Here is a 23,498-nt window from a genome sequence, read left to right on the forward strand (position 1 = left end):
CCGAACTGCAATAAAGGATACTTGGGAAAATATATATGAGTTTATGCGGTTCACTAGGAAAGATATATTAGTGATAGAAAGTTTGGACATTAGAAGGTACGGTCGAATCATATCTGTAAGTCTAGTTTGGTTTGAATTATGAGTCATAATCTTATATTAGCTCTTTAAATATGAGAGGACCACGACCAATTGAGAATCATCATCCAATTCATCAAATACAATTTATATTACCTTTCCTTTTTTATCTCTTTTGTCTAGCTCCTATAGTCTCATTCTCTTTTCTAATCTACATTGCTACATGTTCTCGATCTCGATGACCAAGGATAAGCCGCTGGCCATCTATGCTCTGACGGGGTCTCTCTCGAGCGTGGGTGACAACAAAGATCCGATGACGTAGCGCCACGACGAGAGTATCCTAGGTGTTGCTATTCAGATATTGCACACAAGATGCTCAGTGTTTGGCGCGGTATATTTTTTTGCGTCAACACACTTTTAGGCGACCCCGCTAGGGAATCAAAACTTTCAGCTATAATCAATCTGGCCAAAAATTAATCAAGGGGGCATTGTTACATCTGTGCTCATAGAAATGGCACTACCATCTATCTACACTAAGCCCGAGGTACAACCCATTGTAAGTAGCACACTTACAAAAGTTATAATTGATCAATTAGTTGGTACTGATATGGCTAAACATTGTGAAAGAATGGCTGAGGGTTTAGATTTATCGAGCAATATTAGAGCTTTAATGTTTCAAGTACTAGATGAGCAACGTCAAAGAACTCCTATTACGTGACGTTAGTACTCTAAATATTAATTCTTTTGGTAACATGCAACATGATCATGTGATTTCCAGTTCATTGGAAATACTTACACCACAGAGGACATCACAAATAGAGTGCCGATGAATGATCAACATGGCTGAATTAAGGTGATGAATTCGACAAATTATTTTGAGCCTCCATTTGCTGGTAATTTTGGTGACATGCAACAAGGAAGTTTACATATTAATTTATCGGCGATGTTTTCACCTAATGCAGTTATGCAACAAGTTACGCCAATGAACAATATATATGGCCAAAATTATATCAGCAATTCAAATACTTATGGTGGGTCATCTGCACCAGAGGTTGCATCACAATATTCACTTAACTTGGCCACATATTCGGCTAATGATCATGGTTGAGTAGTTGAGTCAGTAAATATGCAAGCGCCTAATACATATGCCTCGGCTACGGATTATAGCCGAGTTGCTGAGAATTCAGCGAGCGTGCATACATCTTCATATCACGTTGCAACCTATGTTGTGCCTTGCACATTATCACAGGTTCCGATTCCATATGGATCATTGCCGGAAGCAAATTTTAGGACTCCTTTGCAAAATACTACATATATGCAACCTCAAAGTTATGAAACACCACGGTTATGTGATGCACTTAAAGCCTCCACTTTGGTTTTAGATTATAGCCGAATAAACGAAAAATCAACAAACATGTATGGACCTACGTGCAACACTATGGCATATAGTTCATCTTCATGTATACCTTATTCGGTTATTGGGCTAGAGCTACATAAAGGAAATTATGGTTGCAATAGTGTTAAAGAAATAGTGCATACAACTGAATATATGCCTAGCTTGAACAATGCTAAAATAGTGAATTCAGTTTGGGGACAATTTGATATGAAAAAAGGAGTTTGGCCTTCATCATATGAAGAGCCAAATTCAAGCTCAAAAGAATAAAGGCCAGCTATTATTTCTAATTTGTTGGTCATAGATAAAGGTATTTTAGTCGTACCCATGATGAGTTTAGCTAACATCAATAATGGCAACATGTCCACGCTTAATTAATGAATTATTCGAAGGAGATCATAGCGCGATTGAAATAGAATTGGAAGAACAACGGAAAAAGTTGCGTTCGTGCTATTAGAAAACAAAGCAAGACGTCGTTAAGATAAAGGAGTTTTCATCTATCGATACCATGCTATAAGAGGTATGATATGCAAGTATGCTATCTGTTTCCCAATCTGATTCTATAGTTTTAATAGATTGATCTATTGGTGATACTATACTTAATGTCCCAGAAGATTGAGTAAAGAAGGTAATGTAAATAGATAATCAGGTTTGAGTACAAATATTGAAAAGCACCAAAAGCATCGACCCAACGTGATGTGAGAATATGGCCTGTAAGGTGCCGAATACGATAAATAGTACCATATTCGGCACCTTCTCAGTACTGAATATAGGAGTTTTCGGTGTCTCAGGTATCGGAATCGATTTTTCAATATTTAAGGTGCTGAATACATATACTAGATTTATAAATACACCGATATATTATTTATTTTGACAAATATAATGACATCTATTGCCTATTTTTAGATTTTTACCTGGATTTTGAGATGTTACAATTGGTACCGTATTTCAGATAGTACGTTGTACCATGCCTTCAAAAGGTATAATGAAATAGTAATTCCTAGATCCACAACCAAATTTTCGCCTGTATAATGAAATCCATCCGGAGTATCCGCGTCCGTACGGTGCTGTGGGCTGCCCGCGGCAGTTGCTGAGGCTGAGCTGAGCTGAATCCCACTCCCCCGAATTTACTCCCCCATTTACTCCCTCCACCTCCTCTAAATTTATGATCCCCTTCCTCCTCTCGCCCTCGTCACCTTCCGCTTCTCAAGCTCCCCTTCTTCCCTTTTCACACCAAGCACGACCTGCCAAACGCACACCGCATCCCCCAGAGTCCAAAGAAGCCAACAAGATTTGGAGAGAGAGAGAGGGTAGAGGCTGGGGAGATCCGCCACTTGCCCACCTCCAAGCTGTCCCCCATGACACCACCGCAAGCACCGCCACCACCACCACCGCAAGAATCAAACAACGCGGCCTCGCACTAGCACCAAGATCTTTCCTTTGTCCCCGCTTTTCGCCCGTCCTCGTGCCATGGGCCGTGGCGGCGGCCGCTGCTGCGCCCTCCTCATCCTGGCGGTGGCCGCGTGGTGCGCGGCGGCGCAGGAGCCCAACACGGATGCCTACTTCGTCTCCCGCTTCTTCTCCAAGCTTGGCCGCGAGGCGCCGTCGTCGGGCGGCGGCGGCGCGGTATGTTCTTGGCCTGGGGTGTCCTGCGACGGCGAGGGGCGGGTGGTGGTGTTCGCGGCCGCCGGGATGGGTCTGTCGGGCGCCATCCCGGAGGACTCCGTCGGCAAGCTCGGGCGGCTGCAACTCCTCGACCTCAGTAGCAACCGCCTCACCGCGCTGCCCAACGACCTGTGGGAGCTCAGCGCGTCGCTGCTCGCGCTCAACCTCTCCGGCAACGCCATCAGCGGCGCGCTCCCCAACAACGTCGGCAACTTCGCGCGCCTCCAGGCGCTCGACGTCTCCCACAACGCCTTCACTGGCGCGCTACCGCAGGCGCTCGGCTCCCTCGCCGGATTGCAGGTGCTCAACGCCAGCCACAACCAGTTCCAAGGGCAGGTCCCCGGCGCCGTCGTCACCGGGTGCCGGAGCCTCGTGGCCATGGATCTCTCCGGCAATGCACTGAACGGGGACTTGCCGGACTTGTCACCGCTCCGGTTGCTGGCCTACCTCAACCTGTCGGGCAACCGGCTCGGCGGCTCTGTCATCGGGGCGTTCCAGGAGCAGTTGAGGGTCATAGACCTTAGCAACAACCGCTTCTCTGGCTTAAATTTTAGCAGTGGGTATGCTGGCTCGTCGTTGATGTACCTCGACTTGTCAGGCAATGAGCTTCTTGGAGAATTCACCATTGCCGGCCGGTTCCGGAACCTGAGGCATGTGAATCTTGCACACAACCCGTTGTTCAATGGCAATTTACTCTTGTCCGTGGGTGAGATCTCTGAATTGGAGTATGTTAATTTTTCAAGCACTGGATTGCATGGGCATATCCCCACGGAATTTTCGTCCCGATTGGTTGGATTGAAGGTGTTGGATTTGTCACAGAACAATATCAGCGGGGTAGTCCCTGACTTGAGCTCTCTTCAGCTACGCGTTCTGGACTTGTCCGTGAACAACCTCACCGGTGAGATACCTGTGGCATTGGTGAAGAAGTTGGCATCAATGGAGCGGTTCAACTTCTCATACAACAACCTCACTGTATGTGCCTCTGAGCTCTCTCCCGAGGCGTTTGCAGCTGCATTTGCTAGGTCCAGGAATGACTGCCCAATCGCTGTGAACCCGGACCGTATCAAGAAAAGTGGGGGGAAGCGTAAGGGGATGAAGCTGGCATTGGCCATTGTGCTTTCGCTTTTCTTCTCTGTTTTTGGGTTGCTTTGCTTGGCATTTGCATGTCGGAGGCGGAGGAAGATGTGTGATGCACTGCCTGTGGTTAAGCAGGTGTCGTTCAACGAGGAGCCTGGTGTATCTGGGCCATTTGCTTTCCAGACAGATTCAACAACATGGGTTGCCGATGTGAAGGTTGCAACTTCAGTGCCAGTCGTAATCTTTGAGAAGCCACTACTGAGCTTCACATTTGCCGACCTCTTGGCAGCGACATCGAACTTTGACAGGGGTACTTTGCTGGCAGAAGGGAGATTTGGTCCGGTGTATAGGGGATTCCTTCTTGGTGGAATTCAAGTTGCTGTTAAGGTGCTGGTCCATGGGTCGGTAATGGCAGACCAAGATGCTGCCAGGGAGCTCGAGCGGCTGGGAAGGATCAAGCATCCTAACTTGGTTCCTTTGACTGGTTACTGTCTGGCAGGGGACCAGAGAATTGCAATCTATGAGTACATGGAGAATGGAAATTTGCACAACTTACTGCATGACTTGCCACTAGGAGTTCAGACCACTGAAGATTGGAGCACCGACACATGGGAGGACAACAACGGAGGTGTCACAACTGAAAACATCACACTGGAGGGTACTGAGACATGGGTGTTCCGACACAAAATCGCATTAGGTGCTGCGAGGGCACTGGCATTCCTCCATCACGGCTGTATCCCGCAGATTGTCCATCGGGATGTTAAGGCAAGCAGCATCTACTTCGACTGCACAATGGAGCCTAGGCTGTCCGATTTTGGGTTGTCAATGATCGCTGGGACAAGCACCGACAACGATCTCCTGCACCATTCCCCAGGCTATGCTCCGCCAGAGTTCTCCGACTTGGAGAACGCCATAGCGACTGCAAAATCTGATGTTTACAGCTTTGGTGTCGTGATGTTTGAATTGGTCACCGGCAAGAAGCCGCTGGGTGACGAGTACCCTGATCAGAAGGAGGCAAGCCTAGTGAACTGGGCCAGGGCAATGGTGAAGGCGAACCTAGGGTCCAGCATCATCGATCCAAAGATCCGTGACACCGGGCTGGAGCGACAGATGGAAGAGGCGCTGCGGATCGCCTACCTGTGCACCGCCGAGCTGCCGTCCAAGAGGCCGGCCATGCAGCAGATCGTTGGCCTGCTGAAGGACATTGAGCCTAAGGTAGCGGAGCAGGACTGAAGCGATTGATTACTAGTAGTGTTTTGGGTGGTGGTACTGAAGGATGTTTAGGCAGGCAGTGAGCTCTTAGTTGTTTTGTCCCAGTGGAGCTCACTGCGCCATGTCCTGCTCTGCTAAGATATATCTGTTTCTTTTTTTTTTTTCTCTTTCTTTGATTCTTCCACTTGTTGAGATGTTGCAATACAGCTTTGCCATACCTGCCCCCTTACTGCTAATCATGTTACTACTACTGGAGCTATGACACATGGAAGCTCTCACCAATGTGCTTATTTGGAAGAGCAAACAGCACCTGTTCGTCTGCCTTTTTTTGCCTAGTGTTGGATCATATCAAACCCTTCAATTCAATACATGTCCCACAATCTGAACAGTGTGTCAAAGTAACTGTTCAATTCACTGATAGATATGATATCTGTTGCAGTCCTCCACTGTCGCGAAAGTGTGTTCATCACTGTTTAGAAGATTAAAGCGTGTTCCACACCATCATTATGTTTGCAACCCTTTTTCACCGGCAAATGTAGAGGACATGGGTGCATGCCATGGGATGGCAGATGGCTCTTCTTTACTCGAATTCACCGGCACTTTTCTGAAAAAGAAAGAGAGGAGCAGGTTTGCATGGATTGCAAAACCAACCTGCTCTCGGCTCTCCTCTGGGTTACGGCATCTAAGTGCGTTGTTAATAATGCTTTCTTCCCATGCGCTGCTGCTGGATGCGGTGATGGCTAGGCTTTTGGAGAAAGCCATCACTGCAAATGCACACAGCTCCATCACTCTCTTGACCATGCATGGAAACCCCTCCCGATCTAACATGCACGAACCTTGATTATTGTGCTTCTGATTTGTGTAAACACTCGATTTGAAAAAAATTGCTACACACAAGTCAAAAATGTTTTAGCGATAGATTTGTCGAGTGTCTGAATATATATAAATAATCAAAACGCTAATAGTCCAATTGGTGTGGTACCCGTGTCTGAATATATATAGATAATCGAAACCATTACCGCATGCCTCATGTCAACATCCGAAATTTGGGCGTTTCGCCTTGATTAGCGTCGTGATTTAGGGGAAGATATAATAATTGTCCATCATCTAAGGTACAGTCAAGCAAACGGTATGCATGGAAAAGTAATAGGCTATAAAAGAAAAATGGCCAAATTGCAAAATAGTTAGGACGTCAGGATCAGATCACGGCTGTGTAGTTCAATAAATTAAAGTGGCTTCCAGTGGCTTGCTTTTGTGGGAGTCTTAGGAGGCCAACTAACCAGTACTTGCATGTGCCCTGTATCATACGTTTTAGGTAGTACTCCATTGCTCCAAATACAAGCTAGATCATGTAACTTGCAAATTGTTTTGTCAGCCATGAGAACTCCTAACACAAATGTGAATGTGTGCCCTAGCTGTTTTGGTCCATTGCATGTGATTATGTTGACCATGTACTAATCTTTTGCTTGTTTGTTTTTGTAGGCTCTTATGGCAAGAAGGGATGGAAGTGGGTCGGTGGCTAGATAATTAGGTCCAATTTGAACGCCGGAATTTTTCATGATTCATATGAGAATTGTACCGATTCCTGCGAAATTCTTGTGTTACAAAAGAGGCATTAGGTATGACTCTTCTTTACAAAGTGGCAACCACTTTTATCCATACAACGATTATACAACTAATATTCAGCATTAGGAATTGAATCTGGTCTTAACCAAGCCAATTATACTTCGTAGTTCACGAACTTGAAGTTTCAAGGCATTCTTCAGGCCCAATTTTAAATGATATTTCTGAATCTTCATCTTTTCACGGTATGCTTTTCAGGGATAACCATTTTGTCGGTTTAAGATTCGTCTTCATGTTGTCATTGTCACAACACAATTTGTCCATACATTCACAAGGTATCTGTGAGCAAGGTTCTACTTGGTCCAGTTGTTGGAATCTCTGCCTCTACGGATACCAACATCTCAAATGATGGCCTTGTGCTAAAAACCAAACATATGAAGACAAAGCATGATCCAAACTAGCTCAACCAAATTTTAAGGCAGCAGCTACGGCTACCAGTACATTAACATCCCTCAGCCAACATTGATATGCAAGCATATTGCAGGAAAAATATAGAGCTATGCTAGTAACTGTTTGTTACGGTTTCATAAAAGATCTATTTTACATGGCCACTCGAAATCCATGATTCGGTTATGGTCAAAACCACTCATTTGTGTTTGCCAAACATAAACCAAAACTCCCACTCATCAGTTTGAACTGTTGCCAAATGGGAGCAGGTGTAAGCGTGTAAGACACTTTATGTGATTATTCTTCGGCACACCCCGGGTGCACATGTAATCATGCCCAAGAGACATCATAATTCCTTGCTTAGAGCACTAACAAACTTGATGAGAGATCATTTGCCATTGTAAAAATGGGCTGTGAATGGACGTGCACTCATTGGTCATTATTATGAACTTTTGGAGTACAAATTTATTGTTAGAGTGCGAGCTCTCTAAAATTAAACTGTGATATGGCCGACCATAGCCTATCCGCAACCTAATATCATTTCACATCAACCCTAACTTGGTATAGGCCCAATTACTTGAAAAAATGTTCAAGAGGTGCTATGGTTTCAATAGTTGGACACATTAAACAGTAACAAAGAATTTAACTGTGGAAAAAGTTTTTTTTATCTTGAGTAAATTTTTCAAAACTACAAATTTAGTATAGATGCAATTGCATAGGACTACATATAATTTGGGTTTCTATACCACTAACAAACATGAATCGAGGTATCCAGAGCTAATTGAAACCTGGTGTCAAATTATATGAAGTTCAAACTAAAATGTATCTTTCTGAGAGCTAGCTATGCTAAAATATACATAGTATGAAGTTTTACTTTAATTTTTTATCTGACTGAAAGATTTTAACCATGAACTTGTCAACGAAAACCGTTTGTATGTCTAGCTGTACTATATGTTGGGTGTAAGAGCATGCATAATGGGTGCTTAGAGGAGGTGTTTATGGAAAAAAAATCAGATTTTTTTCGTAACTGCAGTAGCACAGGTGCTTAGACGAAGGGTAAAATGTTTATTTAAGTATCGCTGTTTATATTAGTGCTAAAAAGATAGTTAGCCATATTTAAGCACATATAGTCTTTGTTTGCATTGAAACTTATAATTTTTAAGCACATGTAGACTTTTTTTCATTGGAAATTACCATTTTTATACATATGTTTAACACTCTCTTTATTTAAACATTTAGTCATAAGCATTTTGTATTGTTCATGTGTTAAATGTTAAGTATGGTTGTGGCATGTGAGCGTAGCACGGCGGTGCATAAAAAATGCGGATGTGGGGGCAACATCCATGACGCACAGTTATTTGTGCCTCTCTGGCTCGGTTGGTGTGAATGTCTGAAATCTTTGACCTTATTGCTCGGGAGTAGGGATGACAGAATTTGACCAACTCATTGTCCCATGGTCCTACAAGGAGAGAGAGCCAGCTAGTATACAAATATTTGTCATCTTTTTAAAAATATTTATCCATTCTTTAGAAGCGTTCGTCTCGAAATATTAATCTATTTTTTGAAGGGGCAATAAGCCCTAGATTATGTTAAATTGAACATAGAGCTTACATCCCCAGGTTGACAACCAAACCCCCTAAAAAAGAAAAAAAATATAAAGAGATAATATCCAGGTCGTCTTCTTCAGATCCAGCCCCTCTCATCTATCGCATGGCCGCCTAGTTGAAGCATGGCAGGGGAGAATACTGAGAGTGGGTACAATATCAGCAGACTAGGTCCTGGAAGTGGCACCAAGTGTTGTTTCACTGCAGACTAGATCCTGGAAGTGACTCTGTTCGTCACCTACCTAGCACCGATAGATTGAATAACTCTGAAAGAACATCGATTGTCACCTTCTCCAATGTGATAGCAATGGAATCCAACGCCACCATCAAACCAAATCAAAATAGTGACCCAGAAAATGTAGCCGACGCCGCCTGAGAGAAATCCAACGACCTGGAACAAAACCCCAAACTAGGGAAGCTCAAAAACACTCAAAAATTCTGAAACTACTACTAGATACATACCCCCACAAGACCCACACTGTATGGGCTGTCGCCGCTGGCTACTCCATCGGAGCAGATCCGGAGGTAGCAAAACTCCCGGTACAAACCCTAGATCTATAAAGGGGGGAAATTTATTTTTGCTCACCAGTACCTTCCCTTGGAGGCCATCTATGGCGGCTCGCCGTTCGACAGCCGCGGTAATGAGTCCGGTGACCACAACGACCACCCCCACGGCAATTAGCATGGCGTTTAGGTCCAAATACCTCAGAATTGGACGACATGCTTCAAAACATAAGGGCCACAACTCATGGACAAATTTGGAGAAAAAAAAGAACTTTTGTACGAGCTTCGTAGAGACTCTGTATGGAAGAATGTTATTTCCTCATAAAATCCTTCATGTTGCCATGTTCCCAGCAAAATACAAGGGCCAAGTTACGTACGTGGACAGAAAAATACGTGAGATTTCGTAGGTTAATTGGGGAGGGTAAGCAAGAGGCTGAGCAGAAAATATACAATTATTAGACCCGTATGTGTTTCTTCGGTGTGTATTATTAGGAGTTTATAAAGTTTAGGCTGACACTCTGTAATAGTACTAGAAAGAAATCTAATAAACGAGTATATACTGATTCTTCATGCAATGCATGGTTATATTATATGAAAAAATAAAAAAAGGTGGATTCTTCACATGCCAAAGTTAATCATAGATGTACGGACAAGGATTCGGTACTATGAAATCTAGCTGGAGGTGCAGCTTAAACTAGCCCACCAGATGTATTTCGTAGGATCTAGCAGAAGCCAGTGACCAAAACGTAGGAACTAGAAAGTACAGTAATATGAAGAAAAACGATAGGAATTAAATATCATTATCGTGAGAAAAAGAGAGAGAATGCATTTGATTTCTCAAAGTAAAAATTAAATATGCGGTTAAAGTTCATACGGAATTGGGCCATAGGAACCACTCTATAGGAATTTAACATCCTCAATCTATTTTCCAAACAAGCTTCGTACCAAATATTTCTTAGAATTGAAATCCTTCGGAAAAAAGTTCCATCTAAAGAAAACTTTATTTCTACAGTCATTTATTATTCCTGTAAAATGACAAGTGTCCTCGAATAGCCGCCTTCGCTTTGTCTACCGGGATAAACATTTTCTTCTTTTTCTTCTTCAGAGTACACTAGTACAGCCTCAAGCCACGGAAAACGATATCTTTGTTTGGTGAATATTTAGATTGGTAGCATGAAAATTATGAGTAGATTTGTCTTAATAATAATTTTACAATGTTATATTTAACATGCAAAAAATAGCATTGTAAGCTCTTAAACTATTTCAGCTCATGCAATCAAGCCCCTAAAGTTTGATTTTGTTGATTTGAGCTACAAAACTATTCACCAGTGTTCAATGAAGCGTCTGAAGTTGAATTTAGCCTCCAAACTAAAATTACGAGTAAATTGATCTCCAAACTGGTTCAAACCCTTCAAGCATAGATTTTGAGTGCCTCCACTCTCCACTAGTAAAGCTTTTCTTTATTTAAGCTGTTGTATTATTTGAGTCTAGTAAGGCTCCTTTGCTTATTACACGATTCACAAATTAGTAAACCAAACAATTTTTTAATGTTGACATCAAAATACAGAAGAAATAAGCGATTATTGAACATTATAATGTGTTTGTGAATTTTTCTCTAGAGAAAAGTAGCATGTTTTATACTTTATTGCCTCAACTTAACACTTATGCCATACATATATTGATTGGACAATTTTTAGTAGAAAAGGAGTTCAGTTGAACCAATCGAAATAGTAGCGGGGTTCAAACAGAAAAGATCAAATTTGATGGGATTGGTTCCAAAAAAGTCAAATAGCTGAAGGGTTCAGATCAACAAACCTAGACTTTAAGCAAGGGCTTGGTTGCACAATAAAAAAAAGTTTAGGGGCTCGTAACACAATTTTTTCCTATAACTTTATTAGGTTTTACAACCAAAGTGCAGTCCGAACTGTTCAAATATGCATTTTGCTGGTCATGGCAGTGTCTGAAATGCCCAAAAAACAAATAAATTCCATGGAAGTATACAGAAAACTTCAGAACAGTTATTATTTAAAACTTTCAATTAATAAAAATAGGCCATTTCTTTAGTGAAAGACCAAGTACTGATCACTGGCCGGCGCAAGGCACGAGCTATGGAGTCCTAGAGAAATGTAAGCAGGCACCAATCCACGAGATAACAGGAATCCGACAACGCTCTGGGGTTCGAATTTTGCTTCAAATGGAATCGCGAATCAACATGTTGGAAGTTTGGACTTTGGAGCAGAAGCTGCAGATGACAGAGGACGAGGTCAACGAGGGACCGTTGTCTTGGTTTGGTAGAAGCAGAAATGCTTCATGTTTGCTTGGACTCGATTTCTGTACCAACTAGTAATTGAATTATCTGCTCCATAATGCACGGCTGACTAGGTTTGGACTATCTGGGACCTGGAGGGAGCTGTTCTCGTTCTTGTTTAGGCCCTCTTTGGAATAGAGGAACTGTAGAGGAATTTTGGAGGATTTGATTCCTATATGATTTTTTTTCTATGGAGCCCTTTGGATTATTGGATTGCATAGGAAAATTTCTATAGGATTCATTCTTTCCTTCACTTTTTTAGGCTCCTTTGGTTCGAAGGATTTTCACAGGACTCTTCATTTATCTGGAATTGGTCCTGTTCATGCCGTTGGGTTTAAAGGAATCAGGTAAAGGAATTTCGTAGGAATACTGTACCAATCATATGAAAGCGCAAGATTTCCAAGATCAAGTCAGAGCTCATTTTTTTTGCTCGCTCACGTAGGCTCGAGGTAAACCTACCCAAACAACTTCCGCTCTAAAGTTCCTGTGTTTTCCAATCCCGTGTTTTCCACCTACCACTATCATATTCTTATATTTTTCCTATTCCTACGTTTTTTCAATCTTACGTTGTAAAGGAGCCCTTTAGATGATTTTAAACATGATCTCCAACTCATGTTTAAAATTACTTGAGAAGTCCAATGCACAATATGTCTATCTCTCTCCCATTCTCTCTTTCAATAAATTCTTCACGCTAAAAACATCATGTGCTTTTCCTATAGCATATCCAAATAGCTTTGTTGTACAATTCCTGTGTTTTAAATTCGTTTATGATTTCAAGTGGCAGGACGGCAGGACACTTTAATCATATGTTTTTCTGGTCCTACGTTTTGAGAATCATGTGTTTTTTGAGTCCTTAGTGTTCTGCTGTTACCTCCATTTGGACGAGATACCTTTACAAATCACTTCCTTTGTTGCTTGAGAAAACGAAAAGGTTAAATAATGCCCTACAGGGGAAAACAATTGCTCATGTTCTTTGCGAGATTATCTATCTAGACCTAATAATGTTCTACGTGAAATCAATGATCTATATTAGACAGGTGTTTTATGGTGTGAAGGCCTTTGACTCCGGCACTATAATAATAAACAGTTGTGTGCATCTTTTGATGTAGAGATTAGGATAATCTTATTCTATTATCTAGAAAAAATTCTTTAAAATGTTGAGTGCATATGAAAGACGTTTCACTAGATTACATGTGCAACGTTGAACGTGTTTTTTCAAAAAAAATTAATTAAGTTCTGCAATTTTTTGAATCAAGTGTTCCAAAGTATTGAACGCATATGAATGCAAATCTAGACCACAGTGATTTCATTATACGGATCAGAAGAAAATAATACAAAAAGAAAACGTGTGCCGAGCACTCGTGGGCCGGCCCACTTTAGTAGTGGGCTGTCTTGGGCCTAACGAACTACGCGACGAACAGCTGCAGAGCCGCCGGCGCCGTCTTCACGACGCCCCACGCCGGCGGCGACTTCGCTTATTCCACGCGCGCGACGCACGGTTGCGGGCAGCGCAGCATTCTCTTGGTTTGCAGGCACGGCGGCGGCGGCGGTGACGGCAATGTTGGCCCGAGGGCGCCGACGGCCTCCATGGCGTACATCGGAGACGTTGATGTAGACTGCGTGGCCGGAGGTGGCGAGGCGGGCTTCGAGGAAGGCGAGGGAGATGGGAGCTGCGGCTCCGGACGGCACCGTCGACGAGGAGCACGATTTAGTCGAGCAGCTCGAGGATGCGGAAGCTGGCCTGATTTCTGGTTTGCTTTAATTTCTGTGAGATCTAATGGTTTACTCTAATCTCTAAAGCTGTAACTAGTTGGGAATGCCAGAGCCGAGAGGCGGATTGCGTTGAGTTTTTGCATTGTTTACACAAAGATGTTGTGATTAATGGCTCTCACTCTCTAATATTGATCATTCTTAAAATTTTATTCATCTGAAATTTACTTAGCTTGGATCTTTTATTAACAATTCTGCTAATTTTTTGCTTTTGAGAAACGTTCTTCTTCTCTGACACTGGGAAAAAATAAAGCACGGCACACCAATCAAAGTCCCAGGTTTATTCTAGTGTCTCTATCCATACCATTTCTTGCGCGAATGTTTGAAAACAAATCCAGAGAAACAACCTACTTTTCCATTCAACATGAAATAATTGAGGAAATTTGTACAGTTGAGGAAACTGTTGAAGATGGTTTTGTGGTGACATAGTTGTTCAACTTGCAAAGTGACGATGTTATATCTGTAGCGGTGGCGGTACCTTCACCTTGTTTAGGTTCCATTTGGTATTGTGGTGGCTTTTCAAAAGCATTTATCGAAAGAAGACCAGCATTTGGAAACTACTGATGAACATACTGAGACAATTTACAAAGGAACATAGTTGTTGTGGAAGACAAAGTTGTGCTGACATGGTTAGACTAAGGACTTTGACATCTAAACAAGTCTTTGTTCAACGAAAGAACAGCGATATAACATGCCAAATAAACGATATTGGCGTGATTGGTCATAAGGCGGTAAGACCATAGACCTTATTACATCAGCATGTGGAAGTGGTGATGAGGTAGACAAGACCACAAGTTCACAACAAAGAAGCTGAAAGGAAATTACACAGTAAAAGTAGTTCATACGTTGGTCTACAAGCCACGCCTCTCTGACTCGGGGAGATTACCTTCATTGCCCTCAAACTGGGTGGGTTTGCTTCTGTCTGATTTGCTATTAGTTTTGCTGTTCTTCACTTGCTGATTATCAGAGAAGGTTTGTTCTCCAGACTTACTCTCAACTGGAGTTTCACCGTTGTTCTTGTCTGCATTTGTGGGGAGATCCTTCTTCCTTTGCTGCTGCGTTCCAGACTCCAGCAGTGCAGCTTCAGAACCCTGTTTGACATTGCTTTGCAGTGATGTACCAGACCTGTCTCCTTGCAGTTGCTGCTGTCCCATGCTCTTCTCAGGGGGTGATAGTACTTCTTTGGATGTTGCTAAGCTAGGAGAATTAGCTGTCTCGTTGGTTCCCATGGCACCATCTTTTGACTGTTGAGGCCTGTTCTGGTCAGATTGTGTCTGCAGCTTGGATGGTGCATTAGTTGGTGTTGCTTGAGCTTGTCCAGTGCTATTGTCTTCGACTTTTGCCAGGAAATCATTCTCCTTGGCCTTGCCAGTTTTAGCGACTGGTGCTGCATCATCACCTTGCTTCTTCTTGTTTTCAGCTAGCTGAGCCCTGGATTGATCTTTTGGTAGCTGCTGTACAGATGCTCCTTCCTTGTATGCTTCATTAATATCTCCCAGAGTCTTCGCTGGTGAAGGCCCAGGAGAAGATGCTCCAGCATTCCTGGGAACTCGCCCACCCGGCTGCTCATTGGGCGCTACCGTGGTAGTTTGACTAGTTCCATCGATACCAGTCTTCTCATTCTTTGTATCAGATAAGGAAGACACTGGTGGAGATTGGTCTAAAATTTGACCTGCGTTATGTCATGAATAAGCCTATGACCCATGGAAGAATAGTTACAAAGGTTATAGAGAAATTCTCTACCTATGACTACTAACCCTAAAAGAAAAATGTAACTAGATGTTGTCATAGTTGTAATCTAGATAAACAAGGCACCATTTCAATATTTCAGATTTTTTCAGTATTAGCTACTTTACCTGGTGTGGTACGACTTTGTGTGTCAGGAGTTGGTGCTAGCCTTCCTGGTGCAGTAGATGGTATGACCGCCTTGTTCTTGCCATTAGCATCAAGAGTACCTCCACCCCGAACTGTAGAAGCATTCTGTCCACCAGAAGCTGGTGCTTGCACTGGTGCAGGTGATGCTGCACTTGGATCAGCCATTGCTGCCTTGGCTGACTCATCACCACTGATGCCACGTAAGGTAGGGCCGACTCCTTTGATTGATTGTATTGTTTGTTGAGAACCTAAAGTTGGTTCTGCCTCCGTTTTGTCAACAGATCTTCTGGTTGTGCGACCATCACCACTGTATGTAACGTCCAGGATTTCTCCTCGGTCACCTGGTGCTTGCTTCCCACGGGCATCACGAGTTGCTTCTTCGATTGGTGCTGAAGTAGTGCGACTCTCAGAAGGTGGTGTCTTCCTTGGTGTCACTTCTGGCGCCTTTTCACCCATGGTGGGACTCTTTTCTGAGTGTTCATCACTTGTAACATGAGTACCTCGATCAGCTCCTTGCACTAGTGCTGAGGCATTTCCAGCACCAGATGGGGTTTGCCGTGGTGCTCTCATGTCAATACCTGCTGTTCCAGCCAACCTGTCAGTGCTGGGAACAGCAGGAGGAGCTTGTTGGATTGATGATGTGGGAGCACTCCAAGCACTGGTTGTTGGTGATTCCCTTGGCACTGGTGATATTGTTTCTTGCTCATTGATGTATGTTGATCTTTTGGGGCCATCAGTAACACGATCGTCAGGAGCCATCCCTCCTGGTGGTGAAATGGTTGTCCTTTCATCAGCAGAGCTTGGAGCATGAAGAGCTCTTGTGCCAGTGGACAGAGAACCACCGGTTTTTGCATTATCTTGGGCCGTTGCAGTTTGATTTTCTCTGTCATGCTCATGCACCTCTGAAGGCTTCTTGGGAATGGCAGGTGCTTCTTCTTTGGTGGGTGCTTCAGAATCCGCAGGCTGCAATTGGAGTGCTGCTGCTTCACTTTCATTAAACATTCTCCGTAGCCTTTCAGTCTTGAATCTTTCATCACTAATGTTGCCCTTCTTGTCTTCTTTAGATTCTACTTGCAAAGGTGACAGGTCAGATACTTTTTGATCAGAAGGTGGTGCTTTAGCTTGCCTCTTGGCATTCTGGGCTGGAGATGTTGTAGCCCTATTTTGATCAACCTCTGTAGCTTTCTTGGAGACAGCATTCGAGGGCTTCTTGGGCGTGGCAGGTGCTTGAGAATCCGCAAACTGTAATTGTGATTCTGCGGCTTCACTTGCAGCTAACATTCTCCTGAGCCTCTCGGTCTTGAATCTTTCATCATCACTACTGACACCCTTAATATCTTCTTTAGATTCTACTTGCAATGGTGACTTGTCAGGTGCTTTCAGATCAGAAGGTAATGCTTTAGCTTGCCTCTGGGCATTCCGGGGACCTGATTGTACTTCCTGGGCTGGAGATGTAGCCCTATCTTTATCTGCCTTTGAATCAGGATCATCAGTTTTGTGGGGAGCTTTGGCTGATCCTGCACTAGGCTTGTCATAAGCAGCTGCTCCAGTGGTTTGATTAGCTCCAGGGATCTTGGCTTGTTTTGGACTAGGTTTGGCAAAAGATCCTGCCCCATTATTCTGGTTGCTAGCACTGAAGAAACCAGAAACTTGGGGCTTATCAGGAAACTCTTTTGGTGATTTTTGGCTGGTTTTGCTAGGAGATGAGGTATCTTTGTAGCTGGACTTCTCGGCATAGGTTCTCTGATGCGTCTTGGCAGAGGAAGGGGTGGCAGCTGGTGTAAAGAAGGTACTTTTTGTGCTATCGACACTGCTAGGTGGTTTCTGAGGGGTAGAATATGTCTGCCTTGAGGGTGCTGGAGGATTCCCGGTGGCTGGTGTAAAGAAGCCACCTTGTTTTGTTTGGATAGGTGGGGAAGGCTTCTGGTCAGAGGCAGTTTCATGTCTTTGCGGAGCTGATGGAATGGAGTTTGAGATGGTACCGGTGCTAGGTGGTGCAACTAGCACTGTCTGTGGCTTTGTGCCCTCCTGCTGCCGAGGGTCTATGCGAATGTCGCGACCGAACTGCGGCAATTGTTCTGTCTGCCATTGCTGCTTCTGCTGCTGCTCAAGTTGCTCCTTTATGTGCTGCTCCTCAACAGTCTTCATGTCCTTAAGCACCTGCTTCCAGGAGTCCCTGGCAGAGATCCTGTCCCACCACCTCTGCACGTTCTTCCTCGAGTCGTACAGGTAGGCGAACCTCTCGGATGTGATGACGTGGTAGGTGCCCGGCAGGTGAACGAGGTCGGCGAGAGTGAACTTGTTCCCGGCGAGGAACTCAGTCTCGCTGAGCCTCTGCTCGTAGACTTCCAGGACTTCCTCCAGCTTCCGCTTCTCCCGGTCGATGTCCTTGTTGTCATCATCGTCTTCGTCGTGCAACGGGAAGGCGAGGTGGCAGAACAGCGCCCTGCTCGGAGGGTCGAAGGCGTGCTCCTCGTGCCGGAGCCATTGTTCAATGGAAGCCCTCTCGAGGACATCCTTTCCGAGGAGGAAAGGATACCCCTGACGCTCGTAGGTTTCTGCTATATAGCGGCAGATTGCTCTCGAATCTGCAGTTCACAGCACAGGTCAGTTCTGCATTCTGTCTCAAGGTGCATAATTAATATTTCTGGTTTATATTTTCGAAAACAACATTTATATTTCTCGTTTAATTCTAGTATGTAGTAAAGAACTTCTGCTACATAACGTTGCTTGAAAACTATAAGGAAAGGAGCACCAGTTTGTGTTGGTACCATGCAATCCTGCTAGTACAACCATAATGAAGTATTCCATGAATCTAATCATTTTGAAAACATTTCAACGAGACACGCAATCCTGCTAGTACATTGTTGCATTTCATTACCAAACTGTGATCCTGGAACAATTCTCTCCTAATGCTTCATGAATGACTGGGAACAAACTTGTTTATACCAACTTTTGATCAGCAAGAGTTCCTTATTCTTTTCATTTTGATGAATGTGTTGAAATGGAAGTGGATTAAGAGTTTGGGAACCAGAATGCTGAATAAGAAACATAGTCAGAGGCTGTAGAGCTTATTTCTTTCTTTGTCTCTTTGAATTTCATGTCACATTGCCAACCAGTGAAAATCTTATATAATCTTCTAAATTCCTGTGAGAAGTTAGATTCATTGGACATACAGTTTTGTTCCCATATTATTTTTTGTTCTTGCTGACAATTGTTTTGTTTTAAAGAAGTTTACTTATTTGGCCTGAAGCAGAGTAGTCTTTGTATCCTGATACTTTCAGACGCTCCAATTTGATTGTTTCAGCTAGTAGACAATACTAATTAGAAGAATTAAGGGTGACACACATCAAAGGTTTGAATTTTAATCTCTTGCCACATTCTCATTGTTCTCCACAGCACTAACTGCTAAAAATGTCTTCAATCTTGGTGAAAGAACAATACCATCAGCATATATCTTCCATGTTAGTATAGACACTGAGTTAATCTTTTATGCACAAATCATATACATACTGCTTCCTTAATAAGATTATTAATTAAGTAGTTACTTCAATGAAAAAATATTAAATACATGAATGGATGCATTAGAATACATGCCCTTTGTGGCTGGTAAATATACTGATGTAGGCTGGCTTATAGTATGATCTTTTCTGCCTGACTTAATATGGAAAGAAATAAAAACTACGAACTAATTGGAAGTATTTTTTGCATCTTTATTGGATAACTACATTAATTCATTTTTACTTGCGTTTTACATATCTTGCTTTCTCTGAGGAATGCATACTGTCTTTTACTCCAAAATGTTATTCATCAAGCGACCCATACCATTCTTTTTTTGTAGGTGATTCACCTATTGAAGTCATTGCACTTGAACGACGTATCATTCTAGCATGTGCATGTGTGACTTGCAAAACAGTATGTCACTGTAACCATGCAACCTTAAGGAATCATGGAATGCACAACACAGAATTATGATGCTCGATTATGCCATTAGTGAGTAGCATTACCTTGCAGAAATACAGGTCCATCATAGAATGGAACCGGAACACTCCTCGACGCCTGTAGAGAAGGAGAAAGAAGGTACAAACTTGAGATGAGGTCAATTTGTATAAGCTAAACAAACTGCTGCCTCTAAAACTTCTTGTGCATAGGACAATGGAATATAAAGCAATTACCTGGAGGCTGAATATGTCCTTATAGGAGGCTTTGATTGTCTCAAACTTGACATCTTTTTCATACAGGCATGCGAGCACCCTTGACACATCGGGTAGGATCATGGATTTCTCATGGTAGACATTCACAACAGGAGGAGACCTTGCTCCGTTGTTAATGCTTGTCATGGTGGCAAGAGCTCAGGCTTGCTGGTTGGAAGAACTGGAGGTAATGGTGTGAATGCATGGTTACTGTCGTCATTGTTTTAATATTAGAAGATATGCGTGCCTGCCTGAAGAAGCAAAGAGAAGATGCCTAAAGTGGCAGCCTAGGAAAAAAATTACGATCATAGAATGAGAAGTAGGACTAGAAATCAACGAAAGGGAAAAGGAAAAGGGAGCAAAGGGGAGCAAAGCAAAAGGTAAAGTGACCTAAATCTGGTGGATTTGGATTGTGGATGATGTTGTTTTATGTGTTTCTTACCATAAACTTATAACAGTAGAGATGCAATGATTAATTCCATGAAGGTTGCATGTTTAAAGGGAAAGGGAAAACGAAGGCTCTTCGCTGACGAACTGCGCCATTGGCTGAGCTATATCGCTTTATTCATTACTTGCCACTTTAATTGAAGGAGATGCAGATTGCTGGTACGGAAGCACACAGGTTGTGCTCGAGAAGGCAAGTTTAGCATCAGAGACCTATGATGTCCCCTGCCCGGCGTATCAGACAAACAGGATGGGTGATGAACATCCAGGGTACCCTTTTACCAGGCATGGGAGCTTTATCTTTTTAGACAAAATTATAGTCAATAGGATATTATACTATAGGCAAATGATGCTTCATTGTCTTGGATTACAAAATCCAGGACGACGAGTAATGTTGAAAAAACCGCATGTAGCATGATGATAAAGGCTTGGACAATAATGTTGGGCCTTACCATTGTCTGTAAGTTCATTTCCATTGTAATTGCTCCTCAAGCAAGGCCGTGAGCAGAATTTACATTTGGTATGAGTGATTCACTGATTCCATGATGCAGTTGAAAGTGTGTGCTGACATCGATTTGGTTGAAGATCTCATGCGCGCAGTCCCTGCACAAGTATTTCACAATCTGACAGGAAGCATATAGGGCGCAGCTGTTGTGGTCCTGCAAAGTGAACAGCTAGCATGGAAGGAAGTGCTTCAGCTTCTGACAAGGAATGAATTCCTGATGCATTCTCTCTAATTGCAGTTGTTAGATCTGAACTTCTGAAGCTTCTGGGTTGAAGAAAATAACCCCTAAACCTGTTTTCCATCCTTTGTCCAAGTTGAATCAACGAAGCATATAATATTTTCGTTGTCAGATGATAGTATTAACTGCAAGAGTAGAATGAGAAAGAACCACTGTATTGCTTGCACTATCGGGAGACATTGGAATTAACTGAATGATGAGGATTGTGAGTATTTCCGTTATGCTCTGTTGGTTTTGCGTGATCATGGTAAGGATAGAAAATCTGAGCCCAATTGTCTCCCCCCTCACTCGCATCGTCTCCCCGTGAGACGACTTGGGGGCGATTCGCCTGCCGTCCGAGTTCCCCTGGCCGCTGCCGCCGCCTCGGCCGCTCGGCAGCAGCGGCGGCCCCCCTCCCTCTCCCCCTCCCCAACTCCCTCGTCTCCCCGCCTCCCTCCCCCTTCCCTCCCTCCCTGTGCCCTGGTCGTCATCGTGTCTGGCGCTGTCCTCTGGCCGTTTCCTCCCCACCTTGGTCGGATCTCGAACGTGGGGTGGCCGGATATGCAACTTTGGCGGTCGGATCCACCCCGTTGTGTGGTGAGCCGGCCTCCGATTTGCAGGGGTGCTGCCTCGTCGACGAGCTTCAGGACGGGCGTTGTCACACCTAGTTTTAAGACCAAACTGAATGTAAACTACATGTATGCCAGGATCAAGTTACATACACGTAGTGATGTTATAAGTGAGTAGCAGACACAATATCCATTATTACAATATACTTTATTACATCAATAACCAAGGGGTCTAAAAGCAGATTACAAAGCAGCGGAAATTAAACTCAGCACGAAACCCGAACTCCACAGGAAGTCGATCGAAAAGCTGCCTGCCTAGAGCTCAGCTTCATCTTCAGGAAAGTCCTCGTAGTCTTCAGGCTATGAGCCGCGACAAGATTATGAAGGAAAGAGCAAGCGTGAGTACATAGAATACTCAGCAAGTATGGGAAAAATTATGACATGGGGGCTAAAAGTCAAGATAGACTTAACTCAAAAGTTTATTGGCATAAACGCTATTTTATTTGTAAACAGTTGTAAATGCAAACTACTTCTATGTGAATGATTTCTCTAAGGCAAGAGCCAAGATTCCCACCACCTTGCTCCATAACCGAGGTTCCAACCACCTCTAAACAAAGCTAACTAGAATCATAGTTCCCACCACTGTGATCAACCAATTCTAACCCAAGACTAACCCGAAGAACCACCTGGCTAATCATGTGAGGAGTCCATTCCACTCATGACTGTGAGCACGGCTGACATATCAGTTTTCACTCTGTAGAGGTCATACACTTACCCACAAGATGTGTCCTCCTTTTTGCCTGTGTCGATCAAACACTTACACACTTCCGAGGTGTGCGGTCAGGATTCCATTGCAAAGCCTTTCCAACGCCTCTCTCAGCACGTGATGACCCGCTGAGGTTTCACCGCCGTACATAAGTGGAGTACACCCTCCACCTCAGATGCCCTCTCTTGCGCCTTACGGTTCTAGGAAATACACCCTTCCGTCCCCATATCACCAAGTGATCTTCACAATGCTGAGAGAAAAGCAAATTACTGGGTTAGGCCCGTCCCATACCAGGCTTGTCATTGTACTGTTTTCATGGGTGATCGCTCCACAAACCGGTCCTTAACATGGTCTGAGCAAGACCGCCATCAACCCATCAATAGGGTAATAACCAAATATCCGAAAGCCCACAATTTTGCACGGAACACATCCACAGGCCCACCAACATGCCAACTTGCCCAGACCCTACTATATTAGGCTAAGCACTTTTACCAAGGTTCTTCAATATCAACATAATTCGACTATGCTACCCCTGAGTAAGCATAACTAAGCACATTCTACCCAACATGAAAACCAATCTATGGTTACAAGGAAGATTGAGAAAAAAACTAGTAAACCCTAACAATGGGGTATCATGTTGACGAGCATGCAATTTGTAAAACAAAACTTTATAAAAGTAGGCGCAAAATGTTCAAGGCCACTTGCTTTCTCCGATGAGTTGCTCGAAATCTCCGAAGTCTTGATCCTGGATGTTCTCGAACGCTTCCGGAACAAACTCCTCTACAAGCGAGCAAACAAGCACCACTAAGAACAGACACTAAACAAAGCAAACAAATAAAATGAACACTAGAACAAGCTAGGGCACAAAAACAGGAAGATTTTGGCGTAAGAACCGCCCAAATCGGAGCAACGAAGCGAAAACTACGGCCAGACGAAATTCTAGACGACTAAAAAATGACAAAAACTATTTTATGGAATTTTTCTATTAAAGAAAACCTATTTTCAGAATATTCGGATTATTGTGAATTATTTTCTAACTGGAAAATCAAATTACTGCACAATCGCTGACGTCATCTGCTGACTAGGCCGCTGTCTCGGCTAAAAAGCGCTGACTGGACTAGCCACGTCGGACACGGACGCGCACGTGGCTGCTGACTAGGCTAGGCTAACTCGGCACTAGATTCATTAAATCGGAGCCGTTGATCTCGGATAGGACGGCTGAGATTAACCAACGCGAAGGGGTACGCTGCTTCTAATCTATGCCACAGAACGATGATCCAACGGTTGAGAGGGCGCCTACCTCTTCTTCGG

General features: G+C 43.5%; 2 protein-coding genes across 2 annotated transcripts; one reads left to right on the top strand and one right to left on the bottom strand.

Moving 5' to 3' along the window:
• Positions 1 to 2,589: 2,589 nt before the first annotated feature.
• LOC133899276 (probable LRR receptor-like serine/threonine-protein kinase At2g24230) lies at positions 2,590 to 5,658 on the top strand. The gene has a single exon (XM_062340254.1). It carries the CDS (start codon positions 2,939 to 2,941, stop codon positions 5,441 to 5,443), a length of 2,505 nt encoding a protein of 834 aa, XP_062196238.1. The 5' UTR covers positions 2,590 to 2,938; the 3' UTR covers positions 5,444 to 5,658.
• An 8,597-nt stretch (positions 5,659 to 14,255) lies between these two features.
• LOC133899326 (uncharacterized) lies at positions 14,256 to 19,964 on the bottom strand. Its single transcript, XM_062340315.1, has 4 exons — positions 19,669 to 19,964; positions 19,501 to 19,552; positions 15,475 to 18,081; positions 14,256 to 15,290 (listed from the first exon to the last, which is right to left on the bottom strand). The coding sequence occupies exons 1-4, from the start codon at positions 19,831 to 19,833 to the stop codon at positions 14,470 to 14,472; spliced, it is 3,645 nt and encodes a 1,214-aa protein (XP_062196299.1). The 5' UTR covers positions 19,834 to 19,964; the 3' UTR covers positions 14,256 to 14,469.
• Between the last annotated feature and the right edge of the window lie 3,534 nt (positions 19,965 to 23,498).

Source organism: Phragmites australis, chromosome 18 (genome assembly GCF_958298935.1).
Source record: "Phragmites australis chromosome 18, lpPhrAust1.1, whole genome shotgun sequence".
Classification (NCBI taxonomy): Eukaryota; Viridiplantae; Streptophyta; class Magnoliopsida; order Poales; family Poaceae; genus Phragmites; species Phragmites australis.

Bases quoted from the DNA above. Each gene is read 5' to 3' on its own strand.
- LOC133899276 (XM_062340254.1), top strand. From the start codon at position 2,939: ATGGGCCGTGGCGGCGGCCGCTGCTGCGCCCTCCTCATCCTGGCGGTG.
- LOC133899326 (XM_062340315.1), bottom strand. From the start codon at position 19,833: ATGACAAGCATTAACAACGGAGCAAGGTCTCCTCCTGTTGTGAATGTC. The intron at 19,553-19,668 runs GTAATTGCTTTA...CCTTCTCTACAG, and splicing joins AGGACATATTCAGCCTCCAG to GCGTCGAGGAGTGTTCCGGT. The intron at 15,291-15,474 runs GTAAAGTAGCTA...GACATAACGCAG, and splicing joins ACAAAGTCGTACCACACCAG to GTCAAATTTTAGACCAATCT.